Source organism: Rousettus aegyptiacus, unplaced genomic scaffold (assembly GCF_014176215.1).
Source record: "Rousettus aegyptiacus isolate mRouAeg1 unplaced genomic scaffold, mRouAeg1.p scaffold_m13_p_3, whole genome shotgun sequence".
NCBI lineage: Eukaryota > Metazoa > Chordata > Mammalia > Chiroptera > Pteropodidae > Rousettus > Rousettus aegyptiacus.
In genome coordinates, this window is record NW_023416306.1 from 136373590 (window position 1) to 136393783 (window position 20194).

The 20194-nt window shown below is 42.5% G+C and overlaps 1 protein-coding gene across 7 annotated transcripts in view; it reads right to left on the minus strand.

Moving 5' to 3' along the window:
- NIN (ninein) overlaps window positions 1–18464 on the minus strand; it is an 88682-nt gene extending 70218 nt beyond the window's left edge. For 4 of the 7 annotated variants that reach the window (XM_016145801.2, XM_036238216.1, XM_016145809.2 and 1 more), the window contains exons 1-3: window positions 18299–18464; window positions 17743–17796; window positions 9354–9557 (exon numbers count right to left, since the gene is read on the minus strand). In XM_016145801.2, coding sequence (XP_016001287.2) covers window positions 9354–9536 — 183 coding nt within the window. In that variant the 5' untranslated portion in view covers window positions 9537–9557; window positions 17743–17796; window positions 18299–18464. Of the gene's footprint in view, window positions 1–9353; window positions 9558–9944; window positions 10943–17742; window positions 17797–18298 lie in introns of those variants that run through there. The other 3 variants (XR_004956186.1, XM_036238215.1, XM_036238214.1) reach the window with 2 other exon arrangements.
- Between the last annotated feature and the right edge of the window lie 1730 nt (window positions 18465–20194).

The window sequence follows — 20194 nt, forward strand, 5'->3', positions numbered from 1 at the left end:
AGGGCCAAAGACAAAATCTGTCAAGGGAGGTGAGGCATCTGCTCAAGAGCCAAAACTATACAATCAATGAAAGGGTTAAAAGATTGTAGAAATGTAAGCCGTGCTAATTAGGTTTCACAGATGACTAACTGCTGAGAAGCCTGTGGAAGGGAGGAGGACTGGGTCCTGCTGTGTCCTAGAGTCAGAAGTGGGTTTCAGGTACCATGGCATTCCCGCTCCAGTTTCCTGAGGCAAGGCCATCTTCTCAACCAGTTTAGACACCACTTCCCCTCAGGGGCACTTGCAGGTATTTACTACTTCCTACCAGAATCAGGTCTCCCTCTCAGGGAGGGTGGGGAAGCGTTAGCAGCACAGGCTCTGCACTGGAACCACTTGAATCCAGGTTCTGACCCTGGCTCAGCCACTCACTTCCTTCTGCAAACTGGCTAAATTACTAAACCTCTTTGAGCTTTAGTTTGCTCGTCTGTAAAAAATGGGGCTATCTAACAACTGATATTTATGATGCATTCAACAAATACTTATTGAGCCCCTGCTGTATGCCAGGCACTTTCCTAGGCCCTGGTGATATAGCCGTGAAAGAGTGTGACACAGATCTCTGCTGCCATAGAGCACAAATTCTGAGGAAATGTCACAGTGAGTCAGGCAGGTACAGTGCTAAGAGCACTGCATGTATTTTAGGTTATTTATGGTACCACCACTCTCACAGCAGTGTTAAGGAGATAATATGAGACTTATATAAAGTACCTAGAGCTTCCTGGCACTTATGAAGTACTCAGCGACGGTAAGTTAATACTACTGGCAGGTATTGTAACAGAGCTGTTCCCATCACTTTAACATAGAAACAGGGCCATATTCCCAAGCAAAGCAACTGGCCATGAGAGTAACCAAGGAAGCCAAGTGGGAGCTGTGTGTGCGTGGGGGTGCGGTGGGGAGGGGCGACAGCAGGGAGGCCCAGGAGCCTGCTTTGCCTCCAGGATCTGTGCAGTTGGCCAGCATTGGAGAAACTGATCCTGTCTGCTTTGTTTAGGGACCCCACCTTTAAGTTTCTCCTCTCAGTTAAGATATTAATGGAGATGACCTGAATGAAACTTAAGTCTTTCCTTGCCACAATTATGAGTTGAACAAAAAAAGGGGCTCCTGTTTCAAAAGGGAGGTGCTTGCCTCGAGACTTTCAAATCTTTTATCCTTGTTTCCATGGGTCTCTGCAGGGTCTTCTAAAGGCATAAGTTTTGATAGAGATAACTGGAAAGAGTTATTCTGAGTTTCATCCTAACAGTTTAATTCAGTGAGTATTAGATATGAAAATCACCCAGGGGTCTCTGTACCTTAGTTTTATTCCCCCTAAAAAGTGACAAAAACAGCTATAACCTGGAAGTTCATTTTAATCAACTTCTAAAGCTTTACTATATGCCACATTCAAGGGGTTACTCAGGTCTCATACAAACACACCAACTTTTGACGACAGTATTATCCTCATTTATGTGGAAGTTGCTTATCTCTCAACCTCAGTGGTCTAGAGTACGGCAGACAATTGGGAAACAAGTGGTGTCCAAAGCTGAGGAAGGCATAAAGCCCACACTCTCTTCTCACAGCAAATGCTGCAGATGCAACTCAGGAGTTATTTATTTTCACTCTACCTGACTTATTATAAGCTTCGTTAGCCTGTCTCCCAATCCTCTACAGATTAGAAGCAGCAAACGAAAGACAAGGGCACTCTAACTATTGACATATTAGGATTGAGGAAAGACATGAACTATCCTCCCTCAAACAAAAATAAAGTATAATTTTTAACACTTTAACAAGCTATTTTTTAAACTATAAAAAAAGGCATATGAACTCAAAAACTTACTATGTTGGAGTTATTTAATGTTGGGTCAAGGCTCTATGTACTGCTAAATAAATCCTGAAGGTATCATTCTTATAGAAGGATAAGTGAAAGACCAAGAAGATTTTAAATGATCAAGAACAACCTTATGAAGTTTAATAACTCTTTGATAGGGCAAAACATTAAAATTTTTTCAATCCCCAATGGTTAACATTTTGTTTTTTAAATCTGACACTAATTGGGGTAAGAGATCCAGTTATTAGAGAATTTTATTGATGTGGGTCCTGGATAATACTAGATGGATGGGGGTATTAGTGTAGGTTCATTCTCTCCTGGGCATTTGATCATTTGGCTCTCACAACAGTCATGTGAGATGGTCAAGGCAGGCCCCCTCCTGAGAACTGTTGAGAGAGGCTCAGAGAAGGTCTGTGCCTTGCCCAAGGCCACACATCTTGAAGTGATGGAGTTACTTGGAGAACCCAGGCCTTCTAACTGGACACATTAAAGTCCAGCAGCTCTGCTGCCCCAGGCCTGCTCCACTCCTGGTCTGACCTCTCAAGGTCAAATCCTCAACTTCACACAAAGCCACTAGGTATAAAACCATCCACTAGGGTTCAGGGAATAATCAAGAAGATACATAACCTCTGCCCTCAAGGAGTTTATCAAATGTACTCTAGAGTCTAGAGTGTGGGAGGGTGGAATAGGGAAGGAAAGAAGTTTATTAGTAACTACAAGGTATAATCTGGTTAAGTATTCTGAGTGAGAAAAAACAGGCTTGTAGTGGCCTCTGACAAATGAGCATATCCTACCCGGCCAGCAGGCAGGAAAATGGGGACATTTTGTGACAACTGACTTCTCCAAGATATTCACAGGCAGAGCTCGAAGGTTTCCAAAATGGACTTATATTAAATCCACCATATTTTAGAAAAAAAGATTCTATAAAAGACTAAACATGAGTATTAACTTGGAGGTTCTTCAAAATAAAATCCAACGGTGTCTTTCTAGGTAACCCATTCTTCCCCAACAACGACAAAAAAATCTAAAAATTCAAAAACAAAAACCTGGCAAACTGATCAAAACAAGTGGAGCAGTATGGGGAGGGTGAAATGGGTAAAGGGGGTCAATTATACGGTAACAGATGGAAAACGGACTTTTGGTGGTGAGCAGGCTATAGTGTATATAAATAGTGAATTATAATGCTGTACATTTGATACTTATATATCATTAATTAATGCAACCGCAATTAAAAAAATATTAGAGCAGCTTTAAGTCTTAATTTGATTTTTATTTTCCTTCGTGTAAGGGCATATAGACACTGGATCCTCCACTTTAAACGGCAGTAAATTTCACATCTTTCGAGAAGATAGTTCTCTAATAGAGGCAGGTGACTGCTATTTTCCATCAATGCTCATGAATACTGATGTGGCGGAAAAGCCCCTTAGGGCATAACCCAGAACCAAAATGTTAATAAATGCCCTCTATTGTGAAGAAACATGCATCAGTGGGCTCACGAAGTTCAATAACTGGAATCTTTAAAGTACTATTTTTCTCCTCCAAGGGAGTTTTACTATTGTATTATGCTAAAATTTAGAAATCTTCAGAAATATACGATGCAATTAAATCTCACAAGGTAACAAGCTTCCCAGCTGTGCGTACCCTGGCTGGTATCTCCTCATTTGAATAATAATTGCTGCCATTCATTTTACAAGCATTCCTATATCTTGTATGCCTCAAAGGGCAGTTTGCAGCAATGGGAAAATTACATGACTGACTGAAAACACACATGACATTTAAACTAAATTAACAGGAAGACTAGTCAAGTCTGATATTTTTTGTCATGTGTCACTACCACTTAATAGAAATTTACCTCATCCCTTTGCTCTCCAAATTTCATATAAATGCTTTTTTTTTTATGGACATGATTTGTCTTTTTAAAAAAAGAATTTAAGCATCACATAAGAAACAAATGCTATTTTAAACCACAAAAGAACCCTGTAACAGGAAGTAGAATAAAGAAACTAACGTTGCATAAAATCATCTTGTGCAATCTTGGAGATCAAATGCATACAGTTTCCATATGTATGCAGGCAGCACTTCAAACAGGCCGAAGATAAGAGAGCTCAAGCCAGTGTTCAATAAAGTGAGCTCGTTAAATAAGACAAAGGCCTATCTGACTGTCATTACACTTAGGAGGTTTATATCTAGTAATACAAAGGGAAATCAATGAGAGAACATTCAAAACATTGTGTTAGTTGAAATGGGTATAGAAACATGGACTCATCAGAAGGTCAATGTCAAGGAAAATGATGTTTGTGGCATTATGCAAAGAGAAATGACAGATGAACAAAAAACACAGTTTCATAATGAAAGACATAGTTATGATATGTTGTCTTCTAAATAAAGCATTTAGCTTATTGTAGTTTAGTAGTCATTTACTGCAGACAATCCTGAGAGAGGCAAAGGCCATTTAAAAAGGCAGGTTCTAAAAACCTAAAGCAACTGTGTGAAGTTGTGCTCCAACACTGATCTAAAGAGCCCTGCCTATGGATGGAAATAGATGCAAACCATCACCACACACAAGTTTTTAGCAAATCCATTCTCTACTCCAATGAGATTTCTCAGAAAATTGTTACTGGGAAGCCATTATTAATTGAAGACCCATTCTAGGTGCGCAAGAGATGGAGGGAGATACAGAACATGGTGGTTAACTGTGTACCTGGCTCTACGATGTCTTTGATATACACAATCGAAGTCAATCCTCACCACAGTCTTATAAGGAGGGCATTATTTTTCCCATTATACCAAGGAAGAAACTAAGGCTTAGAGTATTTAAGATAAAACGCCCATATAGCTAGAAAGTGGCAAGAGTCAGTATATGAACTCAGGTCTGACTTCAGAAACTGCGCCAATGTACACTGTCCCAGTGTGATGGTAGGTTGAGGAGAGATGGAGAATGAGATTCCCTTTTGCATAACTGGAGTCTGAGGAGGCTATGGAGACACGCGTCCACATTCCAGGACTGAGAAATCTGAGTTTCCATTCTGGTGCTGCTTCAAATGAGTTGCCTGATCTTGGACAAGTCACTGTACTTTTCCAAGTTGCAGGTTCCTCCATCATACAGATGGACACTGAAGAACTTTAAGTCCCCTCATTTACACAAGAAGCTAGCTACTCATAAAAGTATCAGTGGAATATTTTAGAAATCTAATGAGCATTCTTGACCATTCTTCCTCTGGCGAAAGCAAAGTAGGTAGAAGAGAATAACCACGTAACTTTCCCCTGGGCCCTTGCTTTCAGTCAGGCTAAATATGCCTGAAACACTGAAGGTTTGCAGTATGCAAAGCTAAAGTCAATTATGCAATGAATTTAAACAGGAAATGTTAACACAGAATAGAAACAAGTCTTGTAACTTCTTACTCAGACTGTCTCCTTGTGTATAAATGGGAACCACAGACCCTTAGGCATTCAATTCAACCCCAGATGAGAATGTTGTAAAGAAAATGAGTGAGTCTAGGCCATGCCACCCTGAACGTGCCTGATCTCATCCGATCATGGAAGCTAAGCAAGGTTTGGGCCTGGATAGTACTTTGCATGGGAGACCACCTAGGAATACCAGGTACTATAGGAGTTAAAAAAGAAAAAAAATAAAAAGGAAAAAAGAAAATGAGTGATGGAGAGACACCCCAAATAACGAGACCAAAATAGGAATCAGAAAATATCCTTCACTATTTCAAATTACTCTACAGTGGTTAAATAATAAGATACAGTGAAGGTTCAGACATTTAAGAGATGCAATGAGAAATGTTTCAACATTCCCTCCAATGCATTCAATAAGCCTCAGATCAAAATTAAAAACAGGAGCATCAACACAGGGTAGCTATAAATAGGCACTATTTGATGATATAGGCGTAGAGAACAAATCCAAATAATCGCCACAAGAAAATACTTCTGTATTTCTGATTTACTTTTCAAATAGTTAAAACATGTATAAAATCTTTAAAAGCTTTTAATGAATTGGAAACAACAAGAAAATCCTCCATATGAAATTAATCTTGACATTCATAAAAGAACCCCAAGTACTTTAAAATGAAATGTAGGAAAGCTGAGCTAAATTATACATTTGTACAGTTATCAAATTTTAATACTAAAACATTTCGGTGTCTTTGATGACTTCTGAAGTACACATAGCACATTATCTATGGAGTCTACATACCTATTGGACTCCTTCAGAAGCCAATGGTGAGTTCTGCTACCAGGTGGCTTGTTCTGATTCTGAAGAGTGCAAGGACACTGGGGCCCTCAGCATCCAGATTCATATTAAAGAGTATCGCAAGGAAATTCATCAGAACCTCAGGGGCTGTTTTTTGTCAAAGCTCGTATATTCCACGGGAAAGGAAAATGTATTTTTTAAACTGGATATAACTAAAGATTTCAATAAAGCCAAGGTAAATTATCATATTTATGTCCTGATTTCTAGTAAAAAAAAAAAAAGATAGGTATACAGAGACATTTATTTAAAAGACACAAAAACTGGCAGCACCTACAATAGGTATCAGTTGCTTGGATAAAATAAAAGCGCTAACATGGTTCCCTTTCTTAAATGTCTGTAGTATTTGCTCCCAGTACTATTTACCTGCCGTGTCCATTACCTGACCACACTACTAGTTCTTCAGTGTCTTTAAAAGTCTCTTGTCTTGGGATCTCACCACCTAACAGGTGCTCAACTGTAACAAAAATATGGATGGAGCTCCTTTGATAAACTAGTTAGAAATCCCTACTAGCAATGTCCTCTTTCTTTGAAATCACTGATCACATCTTTAGGCATTTCAAACACTTATACAGTATCCACTGTGCTCAGGGGAATAGGGCTTTAAGTTATAAAGCAAGACTAGACAGATGAATTTAAACATAATTTGGGGGTAAATGGCCTATGATTAAAATACATGAAAAAGGCAAGTTGATTTATATTACTTTTCTTAACAACTATCAAAAAAAAAAAAACATTAGATTTTAAGAAAAAAAGTACAATAGGTTATTCAAGGTGGATTTTAAAATTAAAAAAAAAAACATGACAACGGTCATGTTCTTAGTTGAGGGGTACAAATGCTTTTTATCTTATTTGATTTTTAAGGAAAAATGGTTAATTCAGCTCAATTCCATTAAAAGTAAACTGGGAAGTTCTGTTTTATTTAAAAACTATACTCATTAAGATTTAAAAGATAACAAAACCATAACTATCCAGGAAGCTGTTGGATACTAATGTATCCAAAAGCCAATTCTATGAGAAACGTTAGTTTACAATGAACATAAACAATCTGCAGCCATACCATAAGGCTAACATCTGACATGCAGGACACACATAATACATATTTGTTAAATGAATGAATACATGGATCTACTTAGATTTCTCATGCTACTATTTCTTTCACCTGTTTTATTAAAACAAACTGCTAACCTTTACAAGTTCTTTATAAATACTATCTAAAGAGGAAAAAAATGACTGGCATTAAAAAATCATAATTTTCAACTATGACCCTACTCAATATATCAAGAAGGTGATAGCACTTGGATTGCTTCTGTGACTTATAAGGAATTTTTCCATTATATTTAAAAGGAAATATAGGCCATATAGAGAGTATCTTAGCATATGGCAAAGTTTTGTGCTCATCTGAGTAGAATAATTCAGTTTCATAAAAAATGCAAATTTAACAGTAGTGCATTAATTCATGCCAACACTGCTCTCAAGACAATCGCCAGGGACCTCCCTCATGAAATCAATATGCACATATCTATTTAACTTTTATCACAGGCTCACTAAGTAAATATCAAGCTATAGACCGCTTAGGTATTCATTATTCAGAGGCAAATAGCAAATGTAAAAAGCAGTTTGGTAGTGTCAAGCTATTAACAAATCAATCGATAACTGCTCCCCCTTTTAGTTTGCCAAATGAGGGCAAAGGTGTGCAACATCTGGAGAGCAAACTGTTAATCTGCTGCCTAGGTGGATCTGTTTACAGCAGAGGGTTCCATATTTACACTGACTCTGACACAGTCTCTCCAGGAAACCTTAAGTTGCATTATGTCCTCTCACGCTTTAATAAGTATTAAAAGAGATCTACTCTTTCATACGATTCCTTAGACACCAAAAGGCCTCAGATCTCTGAGGACCACAGAGGGAAACACTACTCTTGGCTCCCCAAAGTGTCTGAGATTGAGGCAGAACTAAAAAACACAAGTGCATTGCATCATGAGGAGAAAATAGTTTAATCCTCAAATCCCTCATTGCTAGTGCTTTCAAAGCAAGATTTTTAGCATTCTTCAGAAATCACATATGTTCACAAGCAGCTAATGCTCCCAAAGTGACTAAGAATGGTCCCGAATTTGCGAAAACTCAATTTTTTCCTTTAAGTGTGAGCCCCCAGTAAACACCACATTCATGGCACCAGCCCTCTGAGAATATCATTCTTTGTGCATTAATTTCAGGATGATCGCTACTCTTGTTCTGTCCAGGTCACAGAGAGCCAATAGATTGTACGTACTGTATATAAGGTCACTTACTCAATTTGTCAACTAAGGAATAATGAAAATGAAATTTAAAAAAAAAAAAGGAAGTTCAGTCACTGGCATAAAATTGAGCTTCATGACTGCTTCCTCAATTTGCCAATTTGTACCACATGATAAAAACTATCATTTCAATGACAGCTATAGAACTCCAAAAGTATTGCTCATTTTTAACTCTCATCCATTCAGAAATATCAACAGCAAAAATTAAGCAAAGCCATACACATGATGCTCTTATCATGAGAACAGGTCCTAATATCTTCAAATATCTTTCCTACTAACAGCAAGAGGAAAAAAAGGACCCCTTCTCACTTTTTACTCATCTGTGACTCAGTCTCTGGAGAGAACTTGACTATTTGTTGTCAACACAGAAGTTAACATCAGCACACATGTACATCCCTGCCAGAAGCAAGTTGTGCTGGGTTTTAATTGAACCTGCACTGTATTTACTTACCCTCTTGTCTTATTTCCTGGGTGAAGAGTTTAATTAATACCTGACTCTAGAAACAAGTCACACACAAGAATAGCTTTATTGGGAGTAAAAGTCATAACAGCAATCTGCTTTTCCTGTAAATGGCAGTTTTCTCACTGCATTTCCCTTTTCCTCAGTGGAAATCTGCCTCCTCTCTTCTGTCTCAATGATGAAAGTGGAGTCCATAAAAGGATTCACAAAGAACAAGAAAAAAGTTGGAAAACATCTTCTTGTTATCTATTTTTCTCAAAGATGTGCTGCTGTGTTCACCTTCTTTCCAGAGCACAAATTACAGCAGGCCCTCCTCACCTGAGCAAACTGCAGTGTTGTGGCACAGCCATTACGTTCTGTTTGTTTATCAGGTTAAGAGCCAGAAGCACACACAGCCAGGATGTTAGAAACAAGTTGCAGTACGTGTGGTTTGCCCCACCCCCCAACGCCCCAACAGAAACTGCCCCCACTTCCCACTGCCGGCGCTCTCGCTCCAAGCCTTACCCTGCCCAAGAGGTTGTCCTGAAGCAGCGTCTCTTGAAGCACTGGGCCCACCTCCTCCAAGCTCAACACGTGGCAAAGGTCAGTGAGTTCCTCCTGTCCCAGGGACCCAGTGCCCGTTGTGTCAAAACTGTCAAACAGCTCCTTGAGTCGGGCCTCATGCTGGTCCTGCTCCACCTCATCCATCCCATAGCCCACAGCGCTCACCTGTGTGGGACAGAGACAAGAACAGGTTGTGGCAGCCCCAAGAGTCCTACTGCCACCACCCCTTGGCACACAACCCCCACCCATGCTAGCCCCTTGGGAATGCTCTGTATGTCCTGGTCCCCTCATGCTGATAGATCAGGATCTTGATGAAGGGCAGCAGGAGAGGTAACACTGCACACCTCCCAGTAAGACCATGGGTGTCTCCAGGACCCTGGCCAGTGGAGCTCACTCAGAGGTCGGGTCACCGTGGGGTAACATTACCAGAATGAGTAAGTCTCCTAAGCAGAAAGGCACCCTCCTCTCCTGCCTGGCCCTCAGGCCAGCAGCCAATCTATCAAACTCAAAACTGAGAGCGTTCTCTATCAGCTCATCTGGCCCAGGACTTACAGATGGTGAAAGACCACTTCTGACATCCAGTCCTTTTAAATCAGCTAATTGTTAGCAGCAACAGACTGCAGGGCCAGAGCTCTCACACAAGTCCGCAAACTCCAGACGACCTGCCCAGATGTTGTAATCTGCCGGCCTGGATGAGCTGTTTGGTTTCTCTTCTTTTAGCCTAGATGCCCCCTTCTGTTGTTAGACTGGAAGGCTGCAGCAAGAGGCGATGCACAAAACCATCTGATACAAAACCACCTCCCTGTTTACATGAGACCAAATGCCTTTTACCCAAGTTCCTCAAAAAGCAACTCAATTAACTTCATTGGTGCAATTACAGGAGGTGTGACAGGAAGAATACTCCCTGAGGCTTGTTTTAGTCCCAGGGAGGTTTAGGTAATGCCTAGTTGCCTAGAGAAAGGAGAAAACACCGCTCTAACCTTTCAGACTGTGAGGTCTGAAGGAGTCACAGGCCATATAAATCATACAGGATCTCAGGAAACCTCCACCATTGACCATCTCATCTCTGTTCATCTGTTTATTCTGTCTTCCATCTCTGTGACCCACCCAAACCCCAGGCTTTCTGTTTTTCCATTTTCCATGGGATCCGTAAAAACATGGAGTCATCAATAACTCTCTAAATCATTTTTGCTAAAAATATATATTATAAAATACTGGGTACATCATGTGTATTGTTTGAACAATAATTCATTTTTAATGTGCTGGGTCTTCCAACGAAAACCTGAAACCTGCACATTTGAAGGTACCTTCATCATGATGCAATAGAAGCCAAATACGACACATGCCCTTGAGAAGGTGACCTCATCCAAATGAAACATGACTCTCAAAAACGGCTCTTGATTATAAAAAGCTGTACCTTTAAAGAAATTCATCTTGTCAATTATTTTATCACAATTTTTCATTGTGATAAAAACCACATAACATAAAATCCACCCTATTAACAAAATTTTAAGTGTGTAGTACAGTACTGTTCACCATATGCACATTGTTCTACAGCAAATCTCTAGAACTCTTTAATCTTGCATGACAAACTCTATACCCACTGCATGGCAACTCCCCATTTCCCCCTCTCCCAGCCCCTGACAACCACCATTCCGCTTTTAAAAGTAGCACCTTTAAACGAAGCTCTTGGTCAGAAAACTCTAACTTACAGGTGATTTTCCATGAAGCAGACTATTACAATATGGGAAACGCGCAAGTTAAAATGTTGAAACCAGCCAGAAGTTAAAATAGGAGAGCCCTGAACAAATCAGTGCTGCTCTAGGTTGCCTGGCTTTCTTTCCATAGACAACTCTTCAAAACATGACAAGTTAAAATAGGGCCCCGGCCATCCCAAAGGTTTCAGTAGAACCAGGTGGACCCAGAAGATGGATTCAAACAGCTCCACCGTGTAGCTCGATTTTTATTGGGGCCACTCATTAACACGAAGTGGCACCGTTCTGGTCCAGACTCCTGGTCTCAGAAAGTCTCTTCTCGTAATTATCAGTTTTTCTATTACTAAGGTGCTGCTGGCTCTGGCTACCTTCCCAGAATTGGTCTGTTGGGTTAACTAATCATCATGTAAATGTTTTCAAAATAAGTTGAGAGTGCTATATAAACATCAAAGCATCAGAAAAGAAACCCCAAGGTGTTAAACAAAGCCACAAAACTCGGGAATTTAGACAAGGCCAAGCCTCGGCTAATGAGATTCACCTAGAGTCTGCAAGTTAATTGTCAGTTGGGATCTGCGAATCCCCAAGGTGTTCTGAGATCTTCAGGGTTGCCATAGCTCTCAGACTCACTGAGTTTAACCGTCCCCCGAGCTGTCATCTAACCAACTTTACAAAAGCCAGGCAACTCTGTTTTTGCTTGATTTTTCATATTAAAAAACAAAAAACAAAACAGAAAAAACCCCTCAAAAGTGAAAGAATTCTAACTTTTAAATTTATTTTTAAGGGGTAAGGATTTGTCCATCTAAAGCAACATAAATGGGCCGTAAAACTCACAGTGCACTGAGAAATCCCGATCTTATCCACAGCTTTGAATTGATAAGCTAAACATGCCCTGCTCTTTGGGAGGTCATCGTATTTTCACTAAATCAAGCCTCTTTCATTTTATGGCAGCTTTCTTTTCTTTCATGTCTTTATTTCATCTCCATCCTTCCCAAGATACTTAGGAAAACATTCTTTTGATGGAAGGGGAAAACAGCGCCTCACCCCTGTAGAACACATGATAGTACGGAAGGAAATATCTAAAAGATGTTACATATGGCGACAAGTTGTCAGTATTCTTCTGGCACGGAATGCATTTTTACTGGTTGATATTATCCCCCAACTGTTCATCAGTAATTTCATGTGCAAGAATTTTTTTCCCCCTATTTGCCATAAATTTCTTTACAGGCAAGGTCCACAATTTCTATTTCTTTTCTAGCTCCCTCCAAATGCATAGTACAGTGCAGTGTGTTTTTCACACCAGGACACAGTCAACATTGTGGACTGAGTGAAGATTCCTTGAGTGGAAATTTAACCTGAATAAGAGCTATAGAAATAAGCATACGAAGACTTTGAAATGCCTATTTCTTCCACAAACACACCTCTACTTCCCCCATCCAACCCCTTTTCAAAGACATTTACAGTTCTAAATATAATCAAGCAGAAGCAGAAAGTCAACACCCACTGCCAAACTGAACTATGAGAGCTATCTAAAGTTTGGTTCAGGGAGTTAGTAAGGGAGCCAAAGGATTCACAAACTTCAGCTGCATTGTTTTTGTTGTTATGAGATGTAACTTTGGAGGAGAATCTGTACTAAATACTATCCCTGGTCCCCTGGTTTATAGAATGAGAAGAATAATACCCATCTGGAAGGGTTGTCCTGAGGGTTATATGGCAAGCAAGTAAGAGAGCTAATCCTAGGAAAAGCTGATACAGGAAGGAAACTGAGAAAACCAAGAAAATACCTACAACTTACAAAAGAGGGGTAAACTGAAGAGAGGTAACTTATACAGGTCAATCGGCCATACATAGGTCTGCCTTCAAAGATGCAGAGGGAGAGCTGCAGAATGCCAGAATGGGCGGTGGACATATTACATATATTAAAACACATTACTAAATGGTAATAGCAGGAGATCATGTTCAACGCTTCCTCTATCTTTTAAGGGAGATTATTGATAAACTTAATGTCAAAGAAAAGCCGAAAGACTGAACTATAGTTGAAGGTTCAGAAGAAATTCTTTTTAAACTTCTAAGCATTTAATTCTGGCCTATGCTGTGTACACATATAATCTCATTTAATCCTCTTCATTCTTTAAAGTAGAGATATTACCATTTAAGATGTGGAAATTGGAGCTTGGCAAAATCAAGCAACTTGTCCAAGGGGCCAGCGCTAATATGGGGGTGGGGCCTGGTCTGACTTTAAACCATACTGTCTCTCAATCCTATTCACGTACACAGAACACATAAATGGGGTCAACTGAAATGTTACTGGCAAAGCACTTATCTACACCTTTATGTGTTAACCACATGTACCAACTACTAGAAACCACCATGGAACACTTGATGGCCACAAACTCCCAAAAATTGGAATGGGAGTAGTGGGGTTCCTTCCTCCCTCCCTCCCTCCCTTCATCCACATATTGAATAATTATAACCTACAAGGCACTAGGGATACACAGAATAAGTAATCTCCTTTCACTAAAGCTGCTGTAGGATTTAGGGAAGGAAAAAATAAATTTTTATATAAAAACGATCATGAAGAGTCCCATATCTTCAATAATGGGCATAGTCTAGGAATTGACAGTTGTTAAATTAATTCCTCCAAACATTTTTATGTCTAATCTGTACAGTTCAAGGCTTTCCAGAGTCAAAGCCTAAATGACATCCATCAGTGGCAGGAATCTTTCTCAGAGATAAAGAAAGTTGGGTTGGAGTGATAAATCTTCCTTTAAATGGCAAAGAACAATTCTAGTTTTATAAAGCCTGTCATAAACCTGGGCCTCCCTTCATCATCCACCTTCTCAAACTGTCAGAAGCCTTTACCACTCCTTTGGAATAAAAGGGCCAGTGCGTGAGCAATATTTTGGAGTTCTTACTAGGGGTGGTTAAATAAGAGGCAGATGAACAGAGCCATTAATCAAAACATTTACCACCCAGTAACCACTCATAATGAGAACTATTCGGAGCATTTTCTTTCCAAATAACTGAAAACAAGGCTGCCAACATGTGCAGACCCTGACAAGGATGTCCATTACTGATTTGTGTCATTGTGTTCCACTCGGCAACCCGGGATGATGAAATCGCAGTGCCAACTGGGACTGGAAAAGAGATAGGTGGAGGTGCAGCTGGAATAATGAACTCCCCAACATAAGGCCAGCATGAAGTGGATACATGAACTTATGAACTTTCCAGCATCCAAGATATAGAAAAGAGCTTGTAAGAATGGCACCATGGCCAAAGGGGATGTCTATTCTCCGTCAGTGGGAATGAAAAAGGGACAAAGCCTGGCAAGGGAAAACCAAATAATAAATAAGCACAATGCCAGACCCCCTAGCCCAAGCCTTTTATTTCCCCTCCAGATGGTCAAGCAGCTGAACAGCTACGAGGAATGTCTGGATGTCCCTCTTGGCTCAGCCGCTTTCGCTGGGCATTATAATAGATGCTTTTGGATCCGCATTCAGACATAGCTGTTGGAGGTCCACAGACCAAGCAGTGACCACCAAGTGACTAATTTTGTTACTTTATAACTAAAGTGATAAACAGGCATAAACCCTGCTTTGGCAAAGCTTTTCATTCACGCCTTCAGCTCTCACCATTTTGGTAAGTCAGAGCCCCATAATGCCCATGATCAAATTTAAATGTTTCTTCTTTTTTTCCACACTTTATTTGCTGCACAGATTTCCAGTCCTACTATCTTGGACTAATTTCAGTATAAAATGAAATAGTGACAAGAATAAAATTGTTTAGCAAAAGCTTAATAGAAAAACCAATCGTCCTCATTTATATATCTATATAGAATGTTTCTGCCAAAAACTACTGCTGTCCAAACTGATTGCTGTCAGACTGCTTCCTCTCTACTCAGCACCTCACTTCTAGCTAGATACCAAAAGCACAAGAATATCACCAAGAATATAAATCATGATATAAAAATATAACACAAAAGCTTAAATGCCACCACACACAAGGAAAAAGTCACATCAAATTTGAAAGAAAATAACCTTTGCTAACTACACTATAAAATTTAATTTAACTAAGGATAACCCACTAGAATTTATTCTAAAACATAAATAAACTGTAGTATTTTACTATCCCAAATGATGTAGAAAAGTCAAGCTTTTGTTAAACCTGATAGCTAGGTGGGTTAGCCCATCAAGTCATTCACTTAGGAAAGCTGGAGGAATAAAATCATTAGCCTACCACTTTGGGTTCAGGACCTGTAATCAGCTACTAAGTGAAATTACAGAAGCAGAAAACAGCTGCTTGTTTGTTACTTTCTTAAAAGAGCCTGCTTGTAACAACTCTCGCTTCTTGAGCCATATTAACTCGAATTAATGTAGAATGCCTGTAGCTATTAGAACAGATCCCTGATGTAAAAGAGCTTCTCTTTTTGCATCTATAAACAAAAGATTTTCCAAACCTTGTTTCTGAAGTGAGCCTTAGAACATAATATGTAATTTTCCACCTAAAAGCTGGAATAAATGGTTAATTGCTGATATAAGTTGCAATAAAAAGCAATCTAAGTTCAAAGTTGCTCACTTGCATATTCCCATAATCTTTTAAAAATTCTATTTTACTTGTAAATAGGATAAAAATATCTTTTTGCAAGCTTCAATAAGTCTTTCTACAAGACCCTGCCCAACAGATGTAAGTTCAATAGCCAGAATTCACACCACATAATTTATTGGCTTACAAATGAATTGGCATCTATAAAAATAAACCTCCTGAAAAGGCTTTAGGCTGTTTGAATCCCTGGAAAACGCTCTGGCTAAACTTGCCAACCCTTTATCAATGTAAACCTGATAGAATGTATTTTCATTATCAACATAAAATGGAAGCATCAAGATTGGTGAAATGTTAGTTTAGAAAGTCATTTGCAGTGACATTTAAAAACAATTTACTTAAACAACATTTGACTTATGATAAGAATATTGCCTATTAAATTAAGATTGGCTGTTCAGAATTCATTGGAGCTCTGTTCTCCCCCTCTGTGACAGTTAACATCTTTTGATATTAAGGGTCATCACATATCTAAAATGAAAAAAGAACAAGAAAAAAGACACCCATGACATTCTGAGCAAGTACCTATTAAAATGACTGATCCTTGACATTTTAATGCAAAAACAGTGCCTATGATGGCTTCCTTTCTGTTGGCCCCTGTAAAGACTTTTCCTGCCTCTGCCCCATGTTCAACCCACTTGGAACATCCATAATTCATTCCTACCCTTTATCTATACTGCAGTTAGGAATTCTTTTCTCTACAGAATCAACAGAGAGTAGGTAAAAATAAACAGATACACAAACAAACTCCCTAGCAGTTCACTTAACCTCCCTAAGGACACTGACAACAGCTGAAGAAACCACAACAAACTGGTTTTGTAGCCAACCTGACATGTCACTTTTACACACAGTCTGGGATTTTTCACAGCCCCCTTAAACTCCAGAGCAAGCTCTGCCAGTATTCCAGGTCAGCTACCAATATGTTAGTCACTAGAGAAGATTCAAGATGAAATTAAGCTGACACAGAAAAAATACATTTCCTTACAGACTGTCAAGCCTCAGGAAACATGTAAAGATATAAATTTATGTTAACGTATGCAAGGGAGCCCAACTGAGAATCTTGGATAGTCTCAAGAGCTTAGCCAATGTGCTACAGTGGACATTGTTAGGATTCTAATCCTAAAAAGCTATGATGTCAGTCACAGAAAGACAGCCACACAATCTGTTTTGATTTCATAAATTCGGGAGTTGAATTGTATGGCAAGCTCATCTCAGGAGTCCCTCAACACTAGGAGAGGATCTGCTCCAGTGAAGTAAAGAAAGCCGAAGACCTCATAATAGATAAGTCGTCTAGACACAAGGTACATTATGGAACGACCTTTCCGGCTGCTATTTTATTTGCAGGGCTGAAGCTAGGAGATCGCTTCTTCCTCTTTCTCTCTCTTTCAACTTCACAGAAAGAGCTTTCAGCAATGAACAGTTTCCATCAGCTTTGTCCTTTTGTCAAGGATCGGTTTGGTGCCTGCAAAAGCCCAGCCTCTGGAACCCTAAAAGCTTCTCCCGCAACTCTCCACACTTGCATCCTGCTGGTCTGGCGATCGAGACTTTCAGACAACTAACGAGTGTCATTTTGTTCTTAACTCTTTCTTGGTAGTAATTGCCCAGAGAAAGTCTTTCTACAAGCATTGATCTCACACACCTTCGAAAATCCCCACTTTAAGAGTAGCTCTCCGCTACCCAGACAGCCCAGGCTAACACCCCGGGTTTCCCCAGACAGGTTTCTCTTCAGCTTCTTAATCATAAGTCTGCCTGGCTGGCACAAGGCAATAGAACCACCACCCTTTCTGCTCCCTCCGGGACTCAAGTCCACTCCTGGACGAACACACAGTAGCCGCTGTTAGCTGGCAGCTGCGGGCTGGGACCACGCGGGTAGAGGAGGCGCCCAGACCCGGCTGCGCTCCGCGGTGCGGCCGGAGGGCGGACGCGCAGCCCACGTCCCCGGCAACTTGTGATGCCGATGCGCCCCGACCGGCCTGCTCACTTCACCCGCAGAAACCTCAGACACCCCATTGTACCGCCAGGCGCCCGCCGTCCTCGCCTACCTTCTGTCGGCCTCTCCGTTGCGCCGGTACGGCCGGCCGCCTGCCTCCAGTGCTCTGCAAAGCGAAGGCGGACGCTTTGTTAGGGCACAAGAAGCGGGACAATACTTTGCAGGCGGCGCCGAGGTTCTGGGCGGGCGTCCTTCAAAAGGACGAGCGTGGGGACCCGCGCGAGCGTCATTTCCATATGTAAGGAGCCAGCTTTTACAAAAGCGCGGCTCCCAGGGGCTACGGCGCGAGTCCTCCGCGGAGCCGGCCCGCCCCCGCCAGCCTCTGCCGCTGCTCCACGACCCGCCCCTCCTCCCGCCCCCGAAGCCACCCCCTCCCCGCCTGGTCCCCCGGGAGCGTCCCGGCCCGGCCGGCGGCCCAGCCAGCCGCTTCCTCGCTGCAGCCCCTGCCTGAGCCCAGCCCTCGGGGACAGCTCCCGCCCTGGTCCCGGGCCCCGAAGGGGAAGCCCCAGCCTGTCGCGGTGCCGGGCGCGCAGGGCGCCGCCGACGGCGCGGGGGCAGAGCGAGGCTTCCGCTAAGGCCAGGGTCCCGGGTGCGGGATCCTCGCTTACCGCGTCCCGGGGCTTAAGCGCCCGGCGCCGCCGCGGGTACCATGGCTGCGGGCGCGCTCAGGGCTCGCAGGCGGCGGCAGCAGCAGCGGGACGGCCGCGCCCAGCGCGCTCGGCTCCCGGCTCCGCCGCGGCCACCCGGAGCTTTGGACGCCGGGTTGGAAAGGCCAGGCCCGCGCGCGGAGGCGGAGCCAGGGCGGTGCCGGCCCCGGCGCGGCTCCTCCTCCTCGGTCCGCGCCGCAGGGGCCACGGAGGGAGGAGCGCCGGGCGCCTCCGCGGCGCTCGCGGGGGCCTGTCACCGCTCCCCACCTCCACCCGGCGCTCGAGGGGGGTCTGTCACCCCCCCCCACCTCCACCCGGACTGCGCCCCAGGCCCAACTGCTCGGGTTGTCGGAGCCTGAAGGAGCCCGGTTCCAGCTTGGCTGGCGCGTGACACTGGGGCGGTCGCCTGGGAGATTTTAACTTGGAAACGCCAGGGCTCTGTGGGGTGCGGGTAGAGGAGGCCAGCGCCCCAGGGTCGCCGCCGGGCAGCGGCTGGCGCGTCTACCCTTCGAACCCCTGCCGGCTCGCGTTCCTTTCTTTCCAGACGCGCCCGCACACACCCGGTTACGCTCAGGAAACCCGGCCGGCCACTTCTAGGTGTGGAGGAAAGGACCCTCCCCGCCCCTCCAGCCCGTGGTACTTTAGGGTAGGGCATCTGGTGCCTCTCTTGCCCCCAGGCGGGCCTCATTTCTCAGCCCTCGAGCACTCATTGGTTGTCAGTGCACGAAGGGTCAAGGGGAGCTGAAGGGCTCTAGACTCGACTCTCGATCCTTTGGGGCGAATGCAACCCTCCCACGAGCTTTCGCACCTGCCCACTCTGTCCTCATAGGCTCCCTCCCACTCCCTATCCAGCCTTCTGCGGTACATCCAAACCTCGGTCCCTCGCCACAAGAGACAGAAACTCCTGGGAGCTGGCAGTTCTCCGGCCAACCATTGCTCAACATTTACCGCCTCACTCGGTCTCCACCGCACCCCGCCTCCCCAAGTCTCTCTGCTTTCTCTCTCCCGTATCCCTACCCTTTTGATCAGGATGCAAACAGGATTCCAAGATCAGGCCTGGAGGCGGCGGCAGCTGTGGGCTGGGGAGATACCCAGGGCTCTCTGAGCTGCAGGGTTAAATGTGTTGCTCTTGAAGAAGGAGCCGCCTGATTTATTATAATCCACAAGTCTGGTTGTTTCAGCAAGAAACTGAAGAAAGCTCCCTTGCTACTGAGAGAACAAGGGATAGGCAGGAAGAAAACTAGCGTTTGAGATTCCGGGGTGCTGGAAACTCGATAAAAATGATCTGACCTAATCCTTGCACCACCTTTAGGGGGCAGACATAAGTATATTCATTTTGCAGAGGAGGAAACTGGGCCCTAGAGATGTTAAGGACCTTGCTAGTACTTGGCAGAAATAGGATTCAAAAGCAGATCACATATGATAAAATTGCAGAGCACTAAGTACACACACAAATGAGTGTATGTGAATGTGGCAACATTTGAATACGGCCCTAGGATTGTATTAATGTCAGTTTCCTGGTTGTGATAGTGTACTACAGTTATGCAACATGGTATTGGGAAAAATTGGGTAAAGGGTCTTTAGAGGATCCCTCTATATTATTTCTTACAACTTAATGTGAATCTATAGTTATTTCAAAATAAAAGGTTTTTTTGTTTGTTTGTTTGTTTTTAAAATAAAGCAGATCAGTCTTATTTTAGAACCCAAGCTCTCTTCCTTAAACATGGTGCACCTGGGAAATAAGATAGAGGAGAGGTTCATGTTCCGTGTGTACACCCACACTCATGTACTTTATGCATGGTAGGTCAGACCAGTAATAATTATATAACACACATGGACACTGTTTGTTAAGCCAAT